The sequence below is a fragment of the Asterias amurensis genome, chromosome 6, assembly GCF_032118995.1.
Source record: "Asterias amurensis chromosome 6, ASM3211899v1".
In the NCBI taxonomy this organism is placed as follows: Eukaryota; Metazoa; Echinodermata; class Asteroidea; order Forcipulatida; family Asteriidae; genus Asterias; species Asterias amurensis.
The window spans coordinates 25,125,238-25,147,742 of record NC_092653.1 but is presented as its reverse complement, the minus strand read 5'-3'; the positions used below and the strand labels follow the sequence as shown (position 1 = coordinate 25,147,742).

The window sequence follows — 22,505 nt, the reverse complement described above, 5'->3', positions numbered from 1 at the left end:
CGTCGACTAACACGGTCGGTCATTTATGGGAGTCAAATTTTTGACTCCCATAAATGGCTGACCGTGTTAGTTCGCAAAGTAAAAGGAAAACCGCGCAATTTCGAGGCAAATTTGTTTGGATCATTGTATTCTACTTTTAACATGTTTAAAACATCTTTCTAACCACATGCATTTTATAACAATCGGTTACAAACGCTTTTCAAAGACCAACTCGACCGATCCAAGGCAACGTGTTCCTTTAAGTTTGTCAAAAATTCCTCATGCTCTTCTTAAATTATTTCCACTAGTCCAATGAGATCGAGAGGCTATGTACATGGTACAACCCAATGGACTCGCAGGAGCAGAAAATCCCGACAGAGGAGATGCTAGCTGGCTGGAGAGGGCAGCAGATCAACGAACGTAACTGGCGGGAGTTTGTGCGACTTGCGTGGGAGCTGTCGCCTAATCTTGCCTGCTGTTTACCAAACAGGTCAGATTAAAAAGCCTTGCTGTTGTTTTGATCAATCACTTTTGTTTTTTTGAGAAAATCAAATCAGCTGTTGCAAACTGCTTACCAACTAAAAGAACCTACGGTATGAATGCAAAAATAGTTAATGGCCTGACGTTTCGACCCTAGCAGAGTGTTTTTCAAAAGCTAAAAATCTTTTAGCCTTCTATAAGGAACAGGGTTAACAACCAAAATACCTTTTTATAACATGTGAAGTTTGCAACTGGTATCCTGCTCATTTCTGCTAAGCAGAATCTTGTTGAGCAATATTTTCTGCTTAAGCACCTCTATGAAATTGGCCCTGGTGTGGTCTCGACTTTTGCAACTTGGAGCAAAGTGTCTAAACGAAAAACAACAAACTGACTGACCATTTTCAATTTTTTTTAGATTCAAGAATTCCGAGGCTCTGGTGAGGGAGGTTACCAGACTGGTTAGACTGGACCCAACAGTGGTCTGTGATCAACCTTTTGCGATTCACTTCCTAGTTACAGAGCACAGTGTTGAAGCTGATGTACCAGAGGTAGGTTCTCAACTTGTCAACTTAGGGTGTGTTTGATTAGCTTTCCTGTGTCGACCCCGCGGTGCTCATTCGAGTGAGCCCCTGAGGTAATCAAACGATCACTCACCCTCTCGTGGTGACATCATGTACCTAAGGCCAGCCCTGCAAGTGACCCGTTCCACAAGCAGGGCACTGGGGGCTGACCCGGGTGAGCCCCTGGAATGACGTCAAAGCGATTCAAATGCACCGGGGGCAGATCGGGGTCAACCCGGGGAAGCTAATCGAACGCATCCCTAGTAATATAAAGTCACAGCAATGTAAATGCTTGATATATATAGACCTTATGCATATGACGTCATTTCAGTAGGGCGCCCTCACCTAGAGGTCAAAAGGAGGTTGTTTATTGGCCAATACTGTGTGCCGCGTGTACAAATCTGTGCGTCTCGATTGTTTCGTCACCGTTTTTTCCTCTAAGATGGCGGCTGGATGACGTCAATGCATAAGGTCTATTGTTGGTGCACCTACACGTGTTCGTCTGTCCTTGTCTTTGTGAGTCTAATGCAGTTAGTCTGTCCATAGGTTAGTGTACAAAGGCCAAGGCCTCACCAATCCTAAGTTTTGCCCTTTTGACTTGTTAATAATGTTGGCTACTGTTTGTAACAGTCACTATTAATATTATGAAACACCAATGATGTATTATATCATGTGAGGGCAAAACCAATAGTATCGAGGGCGCTCTCAAGTATATTTTTTTCACTTCTGGGGTATATGCTATCTGTCCTGCGTCATACATGTAGTTTTACATTGGTTTAGAGGTGGGTTGTGACAGCTCCTTACAACGTCTTGTTATCCGTGATGGATTAGATGTCTATGGTGGTAATGTGTTCCAGTCTTTAATAACTGATTTTGGGTATGAATGAATATACCCTTTGAAGTGATACAAATATGTTTGAAAGCGCCCTCACGCGGACAAAAATATGACGCATTGAAACCATCATTTTTCTCTTGTAGTTGAGTTACGCCTTATGTTGGGCACCGGTTGCACCAGTCTTCGCTCTCTCCTATTTCTCCAACCAATTTGCGCCGCACCCGATCACAGCCCAGTATGCTACGAGGGTTCTGCAATTCTACCCACCCGAGTCGTTGCTGTTCTATGTTCCTCAGCTTGTGCAGGCCGTTAGATATGACACGGTGAGTTTCATCTTTAACCACAAATACGTATCTCCTATGCCCTTATTCGTAAAAATTCCTTTTCCATTGATTTAAAGGCACTGAACACTAATGGTAATTACTTGAAATAGTTATTAGCATAAAAACTTACTTGGTAACGAGCAATGGAGAGCTGTTGATAGTATAAAACGTTGTGAGAAACGGCTCACTCTGAAGTAACGTAGTTTTTGAGTCACAGATTTGTTATTTAATTTTTTAAGTGAGATTACTGGTCTTTGACAATTACCAATTGTGTCAGTGCTTTTAAAGGTATAATCTGATTTCCCGAAAGGCAATATGTGAAACAATGGCTCCCTGCTCAATAAAAAACATGATTATGCCAAATTTGAATTCTGCGCTTCGTTTTTAATTGTTTTCAGTTTGGATACGTCACAGAGCTGATTCTGATTTTAGCTCAGAAATCCCAGCTATTGGCTCATCAGCTCATCTGGAACATGAAGACAAATATCTTTACTGACGAGGATGCAAAGAATCGAGATGGTAAGTCCTTTAATCTTTTCAGCCCCAGTGGCAACCTCAATTGCCCCAGATAACAATAAAAAACACTCAAGCTAAGGTAGCACCAAGGCCATTTGTTAAAAAGCTGCAGTTTTGTCCATGTTCATCTTCCATACCAACGCTAACCATCATTGGAAATAGAAAGATTGTATCTTTCCACAGGGTTTCTGAAGATCCTTAAAAAGTCTTAAAGTGTTAAAGTGTTTTGGTACTTTTTGTATGACACGTCCATAGATTTACATTAAACTTACCTGGTTTGAAGATAATGATACTAAGAAAGCTTCCATTAAATGTTACTTGCTGAGGTGCTTTAGTTTTTGAGAAATGAGTAAATAGTGACGCCAAAATTCGTATTGAATTTGAAGTATGAACCAGGCTTTACACTGTGATTGTCTCTTTGAGAATGTCTCAGTTTGTTCTAAATACTCTGATCAAGAATATGTTTAAAAGTACATTTTTATGGTAAAAAAATGTTTGTAATAATTGTTTTATTCCTGACAGCTGAAATAGCAGACCAGCTTGAAGCCATCATGGAAAACATCTTCAGTAACTTGTCCGGTCCAGCCAAAGCGTTCTACGAGAGAGAATTTGATTTCTTTGGGAAGATCACCGCTATCTCTGGTGAGATTAGGTAAGAAGAACTCAGCCATCTTTACTTTTAGCCCTGCGTGATTAATCTTTAGTTATTTACAGGCACAGGACACCTTTGGGACATGTAACTGTCAAAGACCAACACATGCATTGAATAACAAATCTGTGAAATTATTGACTCAATTGGTCATCGAAGTTGCAAGAAAATTTCCAAAACTTGCTTCCCACATTGTTGAACAATCTTAACGACAGCGGACACTATTGGTAATTGTCAAAGACTTGTCTTTACAGTTGGTGTATCTCAACATATGCATAAAAAAAAAAACTGTGAAAATTTGAGCTCAATCGGTTGTCGAATTTGCGAGATAATAATGAAAGAAAAAACACCCTTGTCACACGAAGTTGTGTGCTTTCAGATGCTTGATTTCGAGACCTCAAAATCTAGTTCTGAGGTCTCAAAATTTAAATTAAAATATTTAAGGGGAAAATTACTTCTTTCTCAAAAGCTGTGTTACTTCAGAGGGAGTCATTTCTCACAATGTTTTATACGATCAACCTCTCCCCATTACTTGTTACCAAGTATAAGGTTTTATGCTAATAATTATGTGTTGTCTACTGTCTTTAACTTATCTTTCTTTACGTTGTGAACAGACCCTTTGCCAAAGGCCAGGAACGTAAGAATGCGTGCCTCAAGGCTCTGAGTAAGATTCAACTACAGCCTGGATGCTATCTACCAAGCAGCCCCGATGCAACTGTCATGGAGATAGACTACAAATCTGGAACACCTATGCAAAGGTGGGTCTCCCAAACAGTAGACCATGTGAACTTTAAGTAGGATTTGAAACTTTGCATGGTGGAAATACGATATGGAAAGGTTTGCGGAAACTAAAAACGGCACTTTACATGGTGTTACCGCAAACCTTTCCATATCATGTGAACTTTGTTTACAATAAGTGTGACCTTGTACATTCTTTGAGTATTCTGGCAGGCACAATACTGCACCGATCATATGGAAAATTTTACATTTTGTGTCATAATTTCCACATAAATCCAAGAATTATGAAAGTAGGAGGACAAGTTTTGAGATGTGCCCCCTTTCATCATACCATAAGCTGATAAGAATTAGATAGTGCAATCTCCATAGAATATAAGATGTTATGATTTCTTCCATTAGACTGTGTACAAATCGTGCCTGCAGGAAGTCCAGGCTCTGTGGCTCTTTTGTAAACATGTGATGTCACAGGTCACATCGTCGATAGACCTTTATCAAATCAAATCAAACCAATCAACATTTATTTCCATACAAACACAAACACAAATACAAACGGCACTTTAGATTTCAATGCATAAAGTTGCCACAAGAACTTGTATCTCACTCTAGTAAAATAACTGTGATTTTTTTCACAGAGCTTGGGTAAGTACTGAGTATACAGTGCTACATAGGTGTATATGGGTAAAACCAAAAGTTATTATTTTTTATCCTCGATGCAAACTTTCTATTCCTTGATCATTTAAATAATAATAGTATTACAAATTTATATTGCGCCCCTTACATACAAAATGACCGAAGGCGCAGAACACATGTTGTAAAGCACAGAGTGGAAGAAAAAGTAAAAAGACTGGTCACCAGGCCAGTGCCCAAACAGAAGTATGGGGATACGTCTGTCCCGCCAACAGAGAACTAATAGTTACTAATAGAACTAATAGCCTGTCCCTGCTGGCATCAGTAATGTTTTGGCCTTACCAGGGGCCAATTTCATAGAGCTGCTTAAAGCCATTATACACTTTTGGTAAACAGTATTGTCCAAGTCCCACACTTTGTGTATCACAACTTATATATAAAATAACAATCCTGTGGAAATTTAGGCTCAATCGGTCATCGGAGTCGGGAGAAAATAACGGGAAAACCCACTCCTGTTTTTGCGCGTTTCGCCGTGTCATGACATGTGTTTATAACAAATCCGTAATTCTCGGTAACGAGAATTTATATTGTTTTACCGTTTTCTCAAAAAGTAAAGCATTTCATGGACTAATATTTCAAGAGAAGTCTTTCACCATTTGTAAATCTGTGAACTTTTTTTTTCTTTTCTGTACCGAAAGGGTCCAATGGCTTTAAGCAAAAAATTTGCTTAAGCACGAAAATAGCCTGCTTGTTTTACAAATGTTACTGGCCAAAATTTCATGCCATATACATTGCTTGTGACTGGTAGTTAGCTGTTGTTAACTTAGCATAACAATTGAATGGAGTCTTGGCCGGTAATCTAATTTTACTAAGCAAGGATTTTTTTGCATAAGCAAAATTTTGTGCTTAAGCAGCTCTATGAAATTGGGCCCCAGAAGACAGACGCCTCTAACCCTATCTATGCATTTGTGTCTATTAGTGCGGCCAAGGCACCCTTCCTCGCAAAGTTTAAGGTGAAGAAATGTGGTGTACATGAGTTGGAGAGTATCAGTTTAAGAGGAGGTGACCAGAGGGATGAAGAGAGAGGCAACAGTAGACCTCTCAGCTGGGAAGCGTGTATCTTCAAAGTGGGTGACGATGTCAGACAGGTAAGTGTTTTTTTATATTAAATGTATTGTATTATATTGATTTTTTTCTCCCCAAAAGGGAACAAACCCCATACCCTGGGTAAGGGTTAAAGTCAGTGGACACTATTGGTAATTACTCAAAATAATTATCATCATAAAACCTTAATTGGTGACGAGTAATGGAGAGAGGTTGAAAGTATAAAACATTGTGAGAAACGGCTCCCTCTGAAGTGACATAGTTTTGGAGAAAGAAGTAATTATCCATGAATTTGATTTCGAGACCTCAAGTTTAGAATTTGAGGTCTCAAAATCAAGCATCTGAATGTGCACAACTTCGTGTGACAAGGGTGTTGTTTCTTTCATTATTATCTCCCAACTTCGGCGACCGATTAAATTAAAATTTTCACAGGTTTGTTATTTTATGCATATGTTGAGATACACCAAGTGTGAAGACTACTCTTTGACAATTACCAATAGTGTCCACTGGCTTTAATAATAAAAAATAATAATAACCAGTTTTTCTATAGCGCTTTTCACACCTGGAGGGCGCCACAAAGCGCTTCCAACATTAACACCCCTGGTCACTGGGCCTTATTTCATTCCTTAAACATGTTAAAGGGAAGGTACACGTTTGGCCTGTTTGGTAGTTACTCAAAACAAATATTAACTTAAAAACTGACTTGTTAACAAGCATTGGAGAGCTGTTGATAGTATAAAACATTGTGAGAAACGGCTCCCTCTGAAGTAGCATAGATTTTGAGAAAGAGGTAATTTCTCACTAAAATAATAAAAGACTTCTAGCTAGAAGTCTTTTATTCCTATCTGAAACCACACAAATTCGTCCAACAAGGGTGTTTTTTCTCTCATCCTTTTCTCGCAACTTCGATGACCAATTTAGCTCAAATTTTCACAGGTTTGTTATTTTATGCTTATGTTGGGATACACCAACTGTGAAGACTAGTCTTTGACAATTACCAAACGTGCACCCTCCCTTTAAACCTTCTCAGCTGCCTACAACAATAACAAAATTTAATCTTTTAATACAATAAAGAAGGAGAGGTTAGCAAGAACAGATATTAAATCATATTTGGGTTTCCTTGACCTCTAAAGCAGAGAATAATTTACAATGTACTTCGCAACACAATTAATAATGGCAAATAAATTTGTCCTCAGATACATGCAAGATACTAGAACCTGTGTACTTTTGACCAATGGTATCATACAATTCCTTTCTGAATATAGTAAACATTGGACAGATACAAAACAACATCCTCCAAGCAGTGAATACATACATTATACTAGTACGATCCTTAAATTCTACACCAGTTTATCTCCCAACCTCAACTTGTAATCATGGACAGGACACCAAAAAAATCAAGTTTTTGTCACAACTTTCTTTCCACTGACTTAGAAGTTATAGCTAACATATGAAACCAATTTATTTTTAGTTGTTGACAAGGAATGAACCCAATTTTTCCAAATGAGAACTCAGCTTGGGCTCCATGTAGGCGTGGCTACATTGTCTGGAAAACTGTAATGCGACTGATCGTAATGCGACTGACCATGGTTTTGCCATGTGTACCTAAAAGTTAAAGTTGCTGACCATTTATTAGTATCCTGCTGGATACTCATGTATAAGAGTTGTGTGTTACATATAGTAACACTTTCGCAAGCTTTTTGATATAGGAAATTTTTGAATTGTGACAAGTGTTTTTTTTACCATGTCCTTTTTGTGTAATGTGACAGACCGCTTTTTACAACGTTATAACATTCAGAATACAAAGCCCACAACATTTCTAATATTATCAATTCAAAGCCTTGGGTGTCAAGTACAAATCAGTCTATAAACTTAGTGGAAAGAATATCTCACATAGAACTTCTAGCACCAAGATCGAGAAATGACACTGAAAAGTGTAATGCGACTGACCGTTGAATTGCCCATGTGCTGAGCAGCTGAACCTTGCTACATGTACGTAGTGACGATATTGAGGATTGAACAAGTAGCCTAGGTATGGCTTCATCTCAAAGTTCCTTTTAAACGTCCTTTATGTCCTAAGTTTATTTCTTTGGGTAGAAGAGCCCCGAAATCATCATGCAATCTTTCAAACCAGTTACAAATAAATACATTTCATAATATTAACCCACACCTGTGACGTCATGCTATTGTTAAATCGCTCCATTATTTTGCACGAATGGCGCGATGGGTACATCTATTCACCCATTGTGCATAAAAGAGTTAGGGTTGAAGTCAATGACGCCATGGACCATATATTATTTTGTTTTTAATGGTTTTTAACACAGGTTAACCCACACCTGTGACGTCATGCTATTGTTAAATCGCTCCATTATTTTGCACGAATGGCGCGATGGGTACATCTATTCACCCATTGTGCATAAAAGAGTTAGGGAATAAAGTAAATCAAGTCAATGACGCCATGGACCATATATTATTTTGTTTTTAATGGTTTTTAACACAGGTTAATAGAGCTACACATGTATTGCAAAATGATCGTTGACACACAAGTGAACAGCTACATTATTAAATTATTATTTAGCTGAGATGTTAAAAAATAATTATAGAACTACAACAGTAATTTAAGCAGGTCTTAAAGTCAGATAAATCAATTTCATTTTAACCAGTATTTTTGTTTTTGTTTTTATTAATTCAAAATGTTTAATTTATCATACACAAACATGGTAAGTGAGTAAAGTCCCTAAAACTTAAGATTGCAAAGATACTTTTTTCAATATCATCATAAAATAACAGGAATTCAACTGAAATTGTTGATCATAAAGGTAGCTTAAATTTGTTTAGTAAAAACAAATCTGAAACTACAGGCTTGTTCGCGGGTAGGTCACTTCTTTTATCTTCACCTTTTGGGTTTTTTGTAGACCGAGAAAGTCGGCTACAACATCATCTGATAGTCTGTTTCTATCACTAACTTGTATAAATTTACTTAAAGTCAAGAAACAAAAACACTTATCTGCTGCCACTTTCGCTCCCGATCTATGATGCCACTATCGAAGGAACGAGCATATTTCCTAAATGTTGGTCTTCGTCCATTGTTCACACACCACCAGTGGTGTTCACTGGAGTGAACAAGCTTACGTAATACATACAAACAATTGACTTAAAAATTAAACAATATCGCGCCATTCGTGCGAAATAATGGAGCGATTTTAACAATAGCATGACGTCACAGGTGTGGGTTAAGTCGCATAATGCCCTGGGTGAACGCGCCATTCGTGGGTACGTATGGCGCGCACCTCGGGCATTATCCTATACATAATAGTAACCAGTTTTTATATAGCGCGAAAGGTGTCTCAAAGCGCTTCCAGCATTATTACCCCTGGTCACCTTAATTAATTCCTTAAACCATCTCAGCTCCCTGGGGAGTATACAGCCTGTATATGGGATTTGAGGCATTGCATGGTGAGGTCATTTTAAGAGTGATTGCCAACTGTATACCTTCCCTTTAAACACGGTGATATATTTTTACAGAGTCTCCTGAAGCCATGACCAGATCTCCAGCTGGTGTACATGTTATATCAAAAACAAAACAGTTCTTGATGATATATCCAATGTACTCACCATTAGGATTATAATGGTGAACTCCATATGTGGATTCCTTTTTAGATATTTCTTGATAAGTTTGAACAAAGATATAACCATCACTGTCACAACATAAGGCCCCCGGTTTTCCATTCTCGATATCAATTGAAAATACCTCATCACCATTGTTATCAATTGAGTGTAACTTTCTGTGACGATAGTTGGTGAAGATAATTCGTTGCTTGTAGATAGTCATATAGTCTGCAGGTATGGGTGTAGACAGTGTTCTGATGAGGGTTCCATCAGGGTAGTATACAGTCATCTGTTTCTTGGCCGAGTGGCTCAAAACTATGAAATCATTGTCATCCACTGCAAGGCATGACGGGCTGTAACCCGGTGTGAACCCGCTAATCATCTTATAACTCCTGTCGAATATCTTGATTTGGTCGCCATCTTGAACAATAATCTGGTCCTTGGTGTTTATAGCAAGTCGTTCCAGATGATAGAGATATCTACAACTTTGAGGAATGAGAACAGATTTTGGTTTGGTCTTAGATGTTTCCTTACGTATTGGGAATTCGATCAAACACTTTTTCTTGGTGTCCGCTACCACTATTTCACCGCTCTGGAAGGCAGCAACCCGAACTGCAGATTTGAAAGATGCCGTCTGACCAGTGATAAAATGCGTGAGGGTGTTTTTCAGTTCCCAGAACGGCTCTTCGCTGACTGCATCATAGCTTGAAGATGCTTCAGACGCCCTCTCAGTTTCAAGCCGTTGCTCTTCGTCAAGCACCAGTCTACCTACCAAACCAACACCTTCTTTAAAATCAAGAAAGGACTTTTTGATCGGTGCTTTTTGCCTCCGTTTCTTCGTCAGCTCGTCAAGATTTTTGAGAAGTTTCTGTTTGAGGCGTAGAATCTCATGGGGGCTTCCTTGAGTCATGACTCGATCCACCTCGTCCAGTTCCTGGTCTGCCAAGTTGACCTCTTCGTCGTTTCTATCCTCAGCATTTTCAAATGTCTGGATTCTATCTATATAGATCCTCCTTGCCTCTCGCTGCAGCTTCTTCTCCTCCTCTGTTATCTTAGTAACCTCCGCAGATGCCTTCTCTAAGATCTTAATTTTGGTTTTGGAAAATGCAGTTTTCAGTTTCTTCTGAGAGTGGACGGCTTGTGCCATGTCCATTTGAAAATCTGCCTTGCGCTTTTTAGCTTTGACCACCATTTCTGCGACCTCTTGTCTGCATTTATCAAGAGCCTCAGGTATGCCTACAAGTTCATGTTTGAAGTTCCTATGATCAAGAAGGGTACATGTTGTGCATTCTAACTTCTGGCATGTGTTACAGTAGATATTCAAAGACTGATCACTGTGCTTTGCACACTTTGGAACGTAATCTCTGATTTTACTTCGATATTTTACTGCGCCTGATCCCAGCTGAGCAAGCGTGTAGATTTCATGAGATTTCAAAACGGTCATTCCCTGATGTGCTTGTTGACATTCTTGACAAATAAAATGTTCGCAGTCAATACATCTTGAAACGGCCGTATGATCTTTATCGCAGGCTTGACACTTCACCTCTGACCTTTGACCCTCCACAAGTTGCTCCTGAACAGTAAACTCATCCACCAGGGCATTGAGTTTAAAGTCCTTTGGTAGACTGTCAACCTTGTTGTCTTCTAGTGTTGTTTTCTTTCTGCACAGAGGACACAGTAGGATGGAGTTGTTAGGATCTTGTTGGTGAAGCTCTTTAAGGCATGTGAAGCAGAAGCTGTGTAGACAGTCTAGCATTGTTGGATTGATGAAGCGATTGGTGCATATTGGACATTCTAGATGATCCTTACTGATCTTATCAAGCACTGAATGAACTGTGATACTGGCAGCCATCTTGAACTTCGCTTGATTCTCTTTCTGAAAAATAAAACAATAGACATTTTACAATCCCATTATAGTAAATTTTTCTTTGTTCATCCGAAAGTTTCTTTAAAATTATTTACGTAATCGGTTTCCCTTGTGGTTTATTTCTTGATATTTTAAATCCCCTTCTGAATCTGGAACAAACAAATATTTTTCAACGGAGAAGAGAAGATGATGAATAAATTTCAGTTTTAGATGTGGGAGGACCCCAGGGAATTCTTTGTGCAAAATCTAATACAATTTGAGTTAACTTTTCCAACTTGATACTTTGCTTTGGACACACAATCAATCAAGTGTAGGGTTGATAGTTATAATTTATAAAGTTGAAACCACAAGGGAAACTGAATGGGTAAAGTTTGTATATATACTCAGCGCCTTGAGTACCTTGATTGGTAGATACGTGCGCTATATAAGACTTTGATATCTGTAATAATTTTGCAATGTTCAACAAAAAAAATGCATTTGTGTGGAGAGACCCAGTTCACGTATAGCAAATTAAATACAAACAGAATGTGACAAAATACGCACAACAGACGTCGTACAAACAGAAAGAATATTCAATACTTACATGTATTGGTGCAACTGTTATGTGTTGTCGACAATGTTTCCTTGTCAAATCATAGAGAAGTCTTTTCCGTGCTGTATGGTGAAACCATTTCCTTCCTGCTGCATATAATTACATTGATAGTACGAGTACATTGTACATGTACATAATGTATGTCTCACTCCAGACAGAAACTGAAATTCCCCTCGATATATTTATCATACTGGGTAATCTAGCGTAAACATTATGGATAAGCTAAAGTTCATATGTCACTGCTTAAAGGCATCAGACACATTTGGTAATTGCTCCAAAAATATATTAGCATACAAACTTTGGTAACAAGCAAATGGAGAGCTGTTGATAGTTTAAAACATACTGAAGTAACAAAGTTTTTGAGAAAGAGGAAATTTCTCACTAAAATATTTGAATCTGAGAAAGACTTCAGACCTGAAGCCTTTTTCAGGCATCTGAATGCACAGAAATTTTGTGCAACAAGGGTGTTTTGTCTTACATTATTTTCTTGCAAAATTGATTACCAATTGAGTTCAAATTTTCACAGGTTTGTTATTTGGTGCATATGTTGAGATACACTAAGTAAGAAGACTGGACTTGTTAGTTACCAAACATGCCCAGTGCCTTTAAAAGCTTTTGTAAACTTAATGCTGTTTTAAAGGCAAAATTATACTGAAAGAAACAACAAAGCCACATGTGAAAGTTTCAACTGAACACAGTTTCTACAGAACAAATTGTCGCTGTATTTTCAGCAGGTACCAACTGCCTCCCTGGCCACAGCATACACAAATAAATAATAATAATAATATTCCGTTGTTAAACAGCACTTTATACACCATGTGTCAAAGCGCTTCCAACATTATTACCCTGATCACTGGGCCTTAAATCATTCCTTAAACCATCTCAGCTCCCTGGGGAGTATACAGCCTGTGCCACCAAATATGTAGCGCACTAAGCTAAATCAACCACAAGAACCATCTCTGCCCTCACAGGTACCCATTGACTCCTGGGTGGAGAGAAGCAATTATAGTAAAGTGTCTTGCTCAGGGACACAAGTGGCACAGCTGGGGATTCAAATCCACACTCTGCTGAGCAGAAACACCAGAGCTTGAGTTCGCTGCTCTCAAATGGACACCAACCTTCACAGAATTGTTTCTCAGATTCAAATTTTTGGGTGTAATCTAAACCATATTACTAAAAATAGAATACTTTCTCAAAATAGTTTATACTATGAACAGCTGCTATGCTTCGCTGTATTAGTCAGTTTTTATGGTCATGAATTTTGGGGAGCATTTTCTAATCTACATGTATAACCCAACATATACCTTTAATATCAACATTTGCATAATGTACAATCCAAAATGTTAATAAAGTGAGTTCGTTGACGTTCAAGTGTAACTTGATATGAAGATGAAAGTACATTACTGGCTGCATGAAATCTACGACTCAACTAAGTAATCAGTAGTAGCACTAGTCGCCCATGCCTAATTATGACCCCAGCCAGTTCTTAGAGCTTAAAGGAACACGTTGCCTTGGATCAGTTGAGTTGGTCTTAAAAGCGTTTGTAACCGTTTTTCATAAAATGCATATGATTAGAAAGATATTTCAAAAGTAGAATATAATGATCCACACAAGTATCACTCAAAATTGCGTGGTTTTCCTTTTACCTCGTCGACTAACACGCTCGGCCATTTATGAGAGTCAAATTTTTGTCTCCCATAAATGGCCGACCATGTTAGTTCGCAAAGTAAAAGGAAAACCACGCAATTTCGTGGCAAATTTGTGTGGATCATTGTTTTCTACTTTTAAAACATCTTTCCAACCATATGCATTTTATAAAAACTGGTTACAAACTCTTTTTAAAGACCAACTCGACCGATCAAGGCAACGTGTTCCTGTCTCAGGGAAATATACAAAAGCATTATGCTTAAACTTTTTCCCTGCATGGTGACTATTATGTTAATTTTTGTAGTTATTATCTTCAAATTCTATGCATTGCATCTGTCCTTCATTATTATATTCATCAATAATTGTTTCCAAGTATATGCTTAAATTGTTATTGTCGACATGAAAATAAATGTGCATTGAATTGAATTGAATTAACCACTTGACCACAAAGCCTGACTTGAGGCCAGTTTGTATCCTGTAATAAGGGACATTAGAGTCAGATAACTGTATTACTAACAATTTGTGTTCTGTTTCTCCTTTCAGGATATGTTGGCTCTGCAGGTTATCGGCTTGTTTAAGAATATCTTCCGTCAAGTTGGCTTAGACCTCTACCTCTTCCCGTACAGAGTTGTGGCTACTTCTCCAGGGGTAGGTCAAACTAAGGAAATCTTACTTTGGAAACGAGGTTGTCCCTGTAAACAGCTAAAATTAGTCTGGTTCCGTCAAGTTGGCTTAGACCTCTACCTCTTCCCATACAGAGTTGTGGCTACTTCTCCAGGGGTAGGTCAAATAAGGAAATCTTACTTTGGAAACGAGGTTGTCCCTGTAAAGAGATACAATTAGTCTGGATCCGTCAAGTCGGCTTAGACCTCTACCTCTTCCTATACAGAGTTGTGGCTACTTCTCCAGGGGTAGGTCAAACTTAGGAAATCTTACTTTGGAAACAAGGTTGTCCCTGTAAAGAGATACAATTAGTCTGGTTCCGTCAAGTTGGCTTGGACCTCTACCCCTTCCCGTACAGAGTTGTGGCTACTTCTCCAGGGGTAGGTCAAACTTATGAAATCTTACTTTGGGAACAAGGTTTTCCCTGTAAACAGATAAATTTAGTCTGGTTCCGTCAAGTTGGCTTGGACCTCTACCTCTTCCCATACGGAGTTGTGGCTACTTCTCCAGGGGTAGGTCAAACTTAGGAAATCTTACTTTGGGAACAAGGTTGTCCCTGTAAACAGATAAAATTAGTCTGGTTCCGTCAAGTTGGCTTAGACCTCTACCTCTTCCCGTACAGAGTTGTGGCTACTTCTCCAGGAGTAGGTTAAACTTAGGAAATCTTACATTGGGAACAAGGTTGTCCCTGTAAACAGATAAAATTAGTCTGGTAACTTCAAGGAGCCGCTGTATTTAAAGGCACTGGACACCTTAGGTAATTGTCAAAGACCCGTATTCTCACTTGGTGTATCCCATCATATGCATAAAATAAGATATCTGTGAAAATTTGAACTCGATTGGTCATCAAAGTTGCAAGAGAATAATGGAAGAAAAAATACCCTTTTTGCACAAATTTCTTATTTGAATGGGAAATTACCTGTTTCTCAAAAACTACGTTACTTCAGAGAGAGCCGCTTCTCACAACGTTTTATACTGTCGACAGCTCTCCATTGATCGTTACCAAGTAAGTTTTTATGCTAACAATTATTTTGAATAGTGTAGCCATAAACCAACATGCATATTTTAATTGTTGTATTTTCTGAATAAGTTATAACTTTTAAAAAATTATAACGTTTAAAATCTTATTCTTCCTCTTTAGTGTGGAGTTATTCAATGTGTTCCGGATACAAAGTCACGAGATCAGCTCGGCCGACAAACAGATATCGGCATGTATGAATACTTCATCAACATATATGGTGACGAAACTACACCGGCTTTTCAGAAGGTATTGAAGAAATTAATTTGGTTGTGGCATTTTTGTGCTTTTGCAAAGACCTTAACAATAGTGGCTTGATTTTTAATTTGTTGTTAAGCTGTGGGTCGTGTGTGTTGTTTACCTCACACTTAAAGGCAATGGACATGTTCGGTAATTGTAAAAGACCATTATTCTCAATGGTGTATCCCAACATATGCATCAAATATGCATCAAATATCAAAACTGAATATTTTGCAAGAGAATAATAAATAAAAAAATTAACATCAAGCCTTAAAGCGCCCCCCTTTTTTTTAAAAGAGGGATGGGGTGGGTATTAGGGGACATTCTTTGTGGCAGGACGGCTTTGTATGTAGAGATGCTGGTCACCTGTTCCTCCTCGCCACTCACTGTCTTGGTATTTTTAGCTTATTTGCTCTTTGTATCTTTTTAAATGTATCAATTTGTATATTTGTATGCCAGTGTAAAGTCTAATAAAACTAAACTAAACCAAACATCAACGTAAAAATATAATGGTATTAATTTGAATGTTTTTGACATCTTAGGCGAGGAGGAATTTTATCCAGAGCATGGCTGCATACAGTTTGATCGGCTTCTTACTTCAGATCAAGGATAGGCACAATGGCAATATCATGCTGGATAAAGTCGGCCATATTGTACATATAGGTAGGTTCTTCTTCCTTCTTCCTTTTAAGTGCAGCCTTCTCGATTGAAGATAAATAGCCCATGCCGTAAAAGATAAAGACTTAAAAGGCCAAGTCACACTGCAGCCATAACGAAAACGATAACGATAATAACGCATAGAGAACGCATTGGTTGAGTTGCTCCATGCAGAATGCGAGTGGATAAGAGCACCGAACTCAAGCTCTGATGCTTCTGTTAAGCAGAGTGTGGGTTCGAATCCAGGTCGTGACACTTGTGTCCCTGAGCAAGACACTTAACTATAATTGCTTCTCTCCACCCAGGGGTAAATGGGAACCTGTGAGGGCAGAGATGGTTCTTGTGGTTGATTTAGCTTAGTGCGCTACATATTTGGCGGCACAGGCTGTATACTCCCCAGGGAGCTGAGATGGTTTAAGGAATGGTTTAAGGCCCAGTGACCAGGGGTAATAATGTCTTTTGCGCTTTGAGACACCCCGTGAAAAAGCACTATATTATTATTATTATTATTATTATTATTATTATTAATGCGCCCACGCCAATTGAGGATGTGCATTTTTAACGTTCTCATTTCTGTTCTCGTTATAGTGGCCTGTATGGCTGGGACTTTACATGTAGGACCTCTTTAGGCTCATTTAAATTTATCGATTGAAGTAAAAAGTTGTTTATGAAATGACATTTTATTGAGAGTCAGAAGTTTCAAAGACCCATCTAAAGGTCTCTATAGAAATGTGACGTACATGTACATGAGAAGGGTCTATAGTCATGTACCTAACCATCAGACCAAATTGTGTCCTACCTCAGATTTTGGTTTCATGTTTGAGAGTTCACCTGGTGGAAACATGGGTTGGGAACCAGACATCAAGCTGACTGAGGAGATGGTGATGATTATGGGTGGCAAGATGGATTCCCCGCCCTTCAAATGGTTCATGGAGCTTTGCATTCAGGCGTACCTCGCCGTCAGGTAATAATGATACTAAGAACCGTATTTATAACGCGCCTTTTGCCAAAGGATACAAAGCGCCAAGTATTATTACTGCAAGGAGTGGGACGAAGTTTGAGATATATAAGACCTAATCCTAAGCACCATGTAATGGTTTACAAGGTTCTGTGCCGCAATATGCTGCCAATCCAGCCAGGAACACCGGGGCGAACCCCATCTCTTTTCAATAAGGGCACTGGGTTCTTTTACATGCGTTTACACAACGCACGGGACCAACGGCTTTACGTACCGTCCAAAGGATGAAGCAAGTGTCTTGCTTAAGGACACAAGTGTCACGGCTGGGGATTCGAACCCACACTCTGCTGATCAGAAACACCAGAGTTTGAATTCGGTGCTTTTACTGGCTCGACCACGACACTTCCAAGCACATGTATTGGGCTGGTACCGTAGAACAAGTCCGAGTGCGCACACAAGAGTGTCATCAGGTCATGGCCGAGTGGTTAAGAGCTTCGAATTCAAGTTCTGATGCTAAGTCACCGGATTGTGGGTTCGAATCCCGGTCGTGACACTTGTGTCCTTGAGCAAGATACTTTACTATAATTGCTTCTCTTCACCCAGGGGTATAAATGGGAACCTGCGAGGGTAGAGGTTGATATTGTACATGAAAAAGCCTCTGGAGCACCACGGCAGCTCGGAGCTGTATACTCCCCAGGGAGCTGAGAAAAATTAAAGGGATGTTATTGGCCCAATGACATACAACATTTTTGGAAAATCAAAGATTTGATGGTTTTACACACTAGCACGGCCATGTATGCATTGATAATGATATTGTGTTTAACTCACAGGCCCTACCAAGAAGCCATTGTCTCACTGGTTGCCCTAATGCTGGATACCGGTTTGCCATGCTTCAGAGGCCAGACCCTCAAGCTACTCAGGTGAGTGTATCTTTAATTATTATTATTATTATTATTATTATTATTATTATTATTATTATTATTATTATTATTATTATTATTATTAAAGGGACACGTTACCTTGGATCAAGCGAGTTGGTCTATGAAAAGCCTACCAAGTAAGTTTTTATGCTAGCAATTATTTTTAGTAATTACCAATAGTGTCCAGTGCCTTTAAGAATCAACTTTGGAAATGTAATCCGCAAGTTATCCTTGGGTGGGTCTCACAAAGACTTATAGGACTAGTCTTATCTCGAGTTAGGACGAGTTACTCGTCCTAACTTACATATGTAGGACTTACCTTAAGTTTTTAATAATTCATGTGTACGACTAGTTTTAGTAATAATTTTATACTATGTGACTTTACAATTGTATTCTCTGTTTTATGTGTTGCTTTTTACCTGAAAGTATTTTCGTGTTATGGGCTTTGAGGCCCAGCATAAGGCGCTATATGAATAATTTTTTGACTACTATCATTATTATTATAATTACTAGTCCCAAGTAAGAAATATCTTTGTGAAATGGACCCTGGAATAGTTTTGAGAAGGTGCCTATTATTTTGTTATTGTCTGTTTTCCTTGCAGAGCGAGATTTAGTCCTACGCAGACTGAGCGAGAAGCAGCTTCCTACATGCTGAAAGTCATCAGAGACTCTTGCCTCAACGTCAGGTAATAATTATAATAGTGGCTTCTTATATAGCGCGCATATCCGTCACTCAGTGACGTTCCTGGCGCTGTAACATACAGTATTTCCTGCAAGAACTACGATTGAATTATGAGACCCAATCATTTTGTAGCATCATATAATGGTTTACATGGTGCTGTGGCGCAATATGCAGCCAATCAAACTAGGAACACCGGGGTGAACCCCTTATCTTTTCGAAAACTGCACTGGGTTCTTGTACGTGCGTTACACAACATACGGAACCAACCACTTAACGTCCCATCCAAAGGACGAAGCATCATGGTAGAGTGTCTTGCTTTAAGGACACAAGGGTCACAACGGGGACTCGAACCCACACTCTGCTGATCAAACTCCAGAGCTTGAAACAGTGCTCTTAATGGCTAGGCCATGACACACCACAAATGGTACACACCCTTGATGTGCCCCTCTTTAATTAACGCCTTAAGTTTTGGCACTGAGCACTGCAGCAATAATGCAATGCTCGCTTGGTGTGTCTTAACTGAATGAAGAATTTCTCACAGATTGATGCAACTCAATCCAACTGTCATAGAAATAATTTTAAACAACTTCTCTTTTTACGAAAATGCTGAAATAATTAATGGTTTTACTCATTCAGAATTTTTTTATATAATTTGTTTATAATGTACATTTTTGGTTTTGTTTTTCTGCAGGACTCGAACCTATGATATGATACAGTACTACCAGAACCAGATTCCGTACTAAAACCAATGCATGGTCGCTAGAAACAGACAGCATAGCGGCAGACTCATGTCAGTGAGGATGCACCTACAATGAAGCTCTACATTCTTACTAGAAATGTTTTATACACTGGGTGCGTTCGATTAGCTTCCCTGGATCGACCCCCTGGTACTTGCGAATAGCTTTGACATCATTCCGGGGCTCACCCGGGTCAGCCCCAAGTGCCCTCCTTGTGGAGTGGGTCACTTGGGGCTGGGCTCAGGTGCATGACGTCACCACGAGATTGCAAGTGTGATCGTTTGATTAGCTCTTGTCAGGGGCTCACCCAAGTGATCACCGCAGGGTCGACACACAGGGAAGCTAATTGACTGATGCAGTCTTACGCACCCACTGATTCCCCCATGATCATCATGTCGGTTTGAAGGCCATTGTCCAGTCTGTTTTGAGTTGGCCTGCTTTCTCCCTATGGCTCACCTCCACTTGGCCCTGCCCATCGACTCCTTGCATCAACTCCAAGCAGTTGCATGTCATTCGACACCTCTACCATGTCTTGTGCGTTCAGCCAACGGGCCAGGGGTCAATTTCACAAAGAGTTAGGACTAGTCCTAACTTAGGACTAGTCCTAGGAGATATACAAATTGCATGGATAGGCCTAAGTTAGGACGAGTAACTGGTCCTAACTCGAGATAAGACTAGTCCTAACTCTTTGTGAAATCCACCCCTGGGCTTATAGTTTCATGGAGGTGCTTAACGGCTGATTTTGTGCAGTTTTTATGGCGTTGTCGTAAGCACAGGAAAAGGTGTGCAGATTTCTGATGCTTACTGTAAGCAAATGTTGTAACAAAGCAAATCAATGGTGTTGGCACGTATTGCCAACTTCATTTGTAAATTTACCCAAATTTGTAAGAAATACATGTAAAAAGTCAGCAAAAGTAACTATGGGTATAACAGGTATTATTTTAGTAACAATAAGTTTAATTGGTGGTAAACTGTACACAAAGATTATATTGTAATTAAGGATGAGAATATATTTAGTTTATTTTAACGTTTTTTTTCAACCAATCAAAATAAAAGAGTACAAAGTGTGGTAGATGAGCTAAAGGCAGTGGACACTATTGGTAGTTTCTCAAAATAATTATTAGAATAAAACCTTACTTGGTAACGAGTAATGGCTATAAAACATGCTGAGGTGACGTAGTTGTCGAGAAAGAACTAGTTTTCCACGAATTTGATTTCGAGACCTCAGATTTAGATTTTGAGGTCTTGTGTGACAAGGGTGTTTTTTCTTTCATTATTATCTCGCAACTTCGACGACCAATTGAGCTAAACTTTTGACAAGTTTGTTATTTTATGCATTAAGCAAAAGTGTCACAACTAGGGGATTCAAAGCTTTTGTCAAGGTCATTGTGGCGTAAACAGCGGAGCGACTGGAACGGGAGACTACGCGAGTCAATCACAAAGGCCTTGACAAAAGGCTACAAAGGTGATTGGCCTCCTAAATTACTATTATTATTATAGCTGTATATTATATTTTGTAAGCATATCAATTCTGTATTTGTATGTAACAGTTATAATTGCTTTTGCAATTCATGCATGTACATAAACTTGACATCAAATGCAATACTTTAATTAATCCGCTCTTTCTATTTTAAACCTATATGTATGTACACAAATATACACGTAAGAGTGTGTTATAAAAAGTTTGTTTTGTTTCTCGGTAAATCATGTTATTGTTTTGAAATTGGGTCCAACAGATGTCAGTACCAATGTATCCATATTGATGTGTGTATTGTAACATCATTTTATTCTTAGCAGAAAAAAATTGATTGAATTGTTCTTAAAGGAACACGTTGCCTTGGATCGGACGAGTTGGTCAAAACAAAAGCGTTTGTAACCGTTTTGTATATAATGCATATGCTTGGAAAGATGTTTTAAAAGTAGAATACAATGATCCACACAAGTTTGCCTCGAAATTGCGTGGTTTTCCTTCTACTGTGCGAACTAACACGGTCGGCCATTTATGGGAGTCAAAATTTTGACCCCCATAAATGGCCGACGTGTTAGTCAACGAGGTAAAAGGAAAACCACGCAATTTCGAGGCATATTTGTGTGGATCATTGGATTTTACTTTTACAACATCTTTCTACCCATATGCATTTTATAAAAAACGGTTACAAACGCTTTTCAAAGACCAACTCGACCGATCCAAGGCAACGTGTTCCTTTAAGACCAATCTTGGCTCTTTGTGAAATTAAGCCCAGTGTTATTTTGAAGTGAGTCATGGTACATTAAAGGCAGTGGACACTATTGGTAATTACTCAAAAGAATTATAAGCATAAAAACTTACTTGGTAACGAGCAATGGAGAACTGTTTATAGTATAAAACACTGTGAGAAACGGCTCCCTCTGGAGTAACGTAGTTTTTGAGAAAGAGGTAATTTCTAACTCAAATATTAAAGACTTCAGCTGAAGCCTTTTATTATTACTAAAAGCACACAAAGTTGTGCAACAAGAGTGTTTTTTCTTCTTTATTCTCTTGCGATTTCGATGACCAATTGAGCCCAAATTCTCACTGGTTTGTTGGGATACACCAAGTGAGAAGACTGGTCTTTGACAATTACCAAAAGTGTACCTTCCCTTTAAGTGAAGACCAAATACCAAAGGTGTACCTTCCAAAATGAACTTGTTCTTGAGTATTTATTACCAATAACTTCAACCTGGTAGATTGTGTTGTTTTATAACTTTTAGTGGGAATACAATCAAGTGTGATTTTCGAAGACACTGGGTAATTATTTGTAACTCTTTCTATAAACTGTGATGTTTCTGGGACAAAAAAACTGTGGTGTATGTAACAACTTATGGGTAAAAAACCAAAATCAATAGTCTTTATCCCCGATGCAAATTTATCATCTATTATATCGTTGCGGTATCCGCTGCCAAAACATAGGATTCGAACTGCCGTTAGCTACCGGGCAATCTCGGTAGTCTAGTTGGTAAGACACTGCTCTAGAATTGCAAGGGTTGTGGGTTCGAATCCCACCGAGTATCATGCCTGTGATATTTTTCCACAGGATTCGGGGAAGTACTGAGTATACAGTGCTAACACATCGGTGTATGGGTAA

At 38.9% G+C, this 22,505-nt stretch overlaps 2 protein-coding genes across 2 annotated transcripts in view; one reads left to right on the top strand and one right to left on the bottom strand.

The window, feature by feature from the left end:
* LOC139938788 (phosphatidylinositol 4-kinase alpha-like) overlaps window positions 1-21,323 on the top strand; it is a 52,389-nt gene extending 31,066 nt beyond the window's left edge. Inside the window, exons 27-40 of the mRNA XM_071934418.1 lie at window positions 288-469; window positions 875-1,007; window positions 1,998-2,177; window positions 2,576-2,696; window positions 3,216-3,345; window positions 3,957-4,100; window positions 5,687-5,855; window positions 14,070-14,174; window positions 15,331-15,456; window positions 15,990-16,110; window positions 16,909-17,068; window positions 17,893-17,982; window positions 18,585-18,668; window positions 19,356-21,323. Coding sequence (XP_071790519.1) covers window positions 288-469; window positions 875-1,007; window positions 1,998-2,177; window positions 2,576-2,696; window positions 3,216-3,345; window positions 3,957-4,100; window positions 5,687-5,855; window positions 14,070-14,174; window positions 15,331-15,456; window positions 15,990-16,110; window positions 16,909-17,068; window positions 17,893-17,982; window positions 18,585-18,668; window positions 19,356-19,407 — 1,797 coding nt within the window. The 3' untranslated portion in view covers window positions 19,408-21,323. The remainder of the gene's footprint in view (window positions 1-287; window positions 470-874; window positions 1,008-1,997; window positions 2,178-2,575; window positions 2,697-3,215; window positions 3,346-3,956; window positions 4,101-5,686; window positions 5,856-14,069; window positions 14,175-15,330; window positions 15,457-15,989; window positions 16,111-16,908; window positions 17,069-17,892; window positions 17,983-18,584; window positions 18,669-19,355) is intronic.
* On the bottom strand, window positions 5,873-12,044 carry LOC139938790 (uncharacterized). Its single transcript, XM_071934422.1, has 2 exons — window positions 11,871-12,044; window positions 5,873-11,296 (listed from the first exon to the last, which is right to left on the bottom strand). Exon 2 carries the CDS (start codon window positions 11,270-11,272, stop codon window positions 9,311-9,313), a length of 1,962 nt encoding a protein of 653 aa, XP_071790523.1. The 5' UTR covers window positions 11,273-11,296; window positions 11,871-12,044; the 3' UTR covers window positions 5,873-9,310.
* Window positions 21,324-22,505: the final 1,182 nt, after the last annotated feature.

Bases quoted from the DNA above. Each gene is read 5' to 3' on its own strand.
- LOC139938790 (XM_071934422.1), bottom strand. From the start codon at position 11,272: ATGGCTGCCAGTATCACAGTTCATTCAGTGCTTGATAAGATCAGTAAG.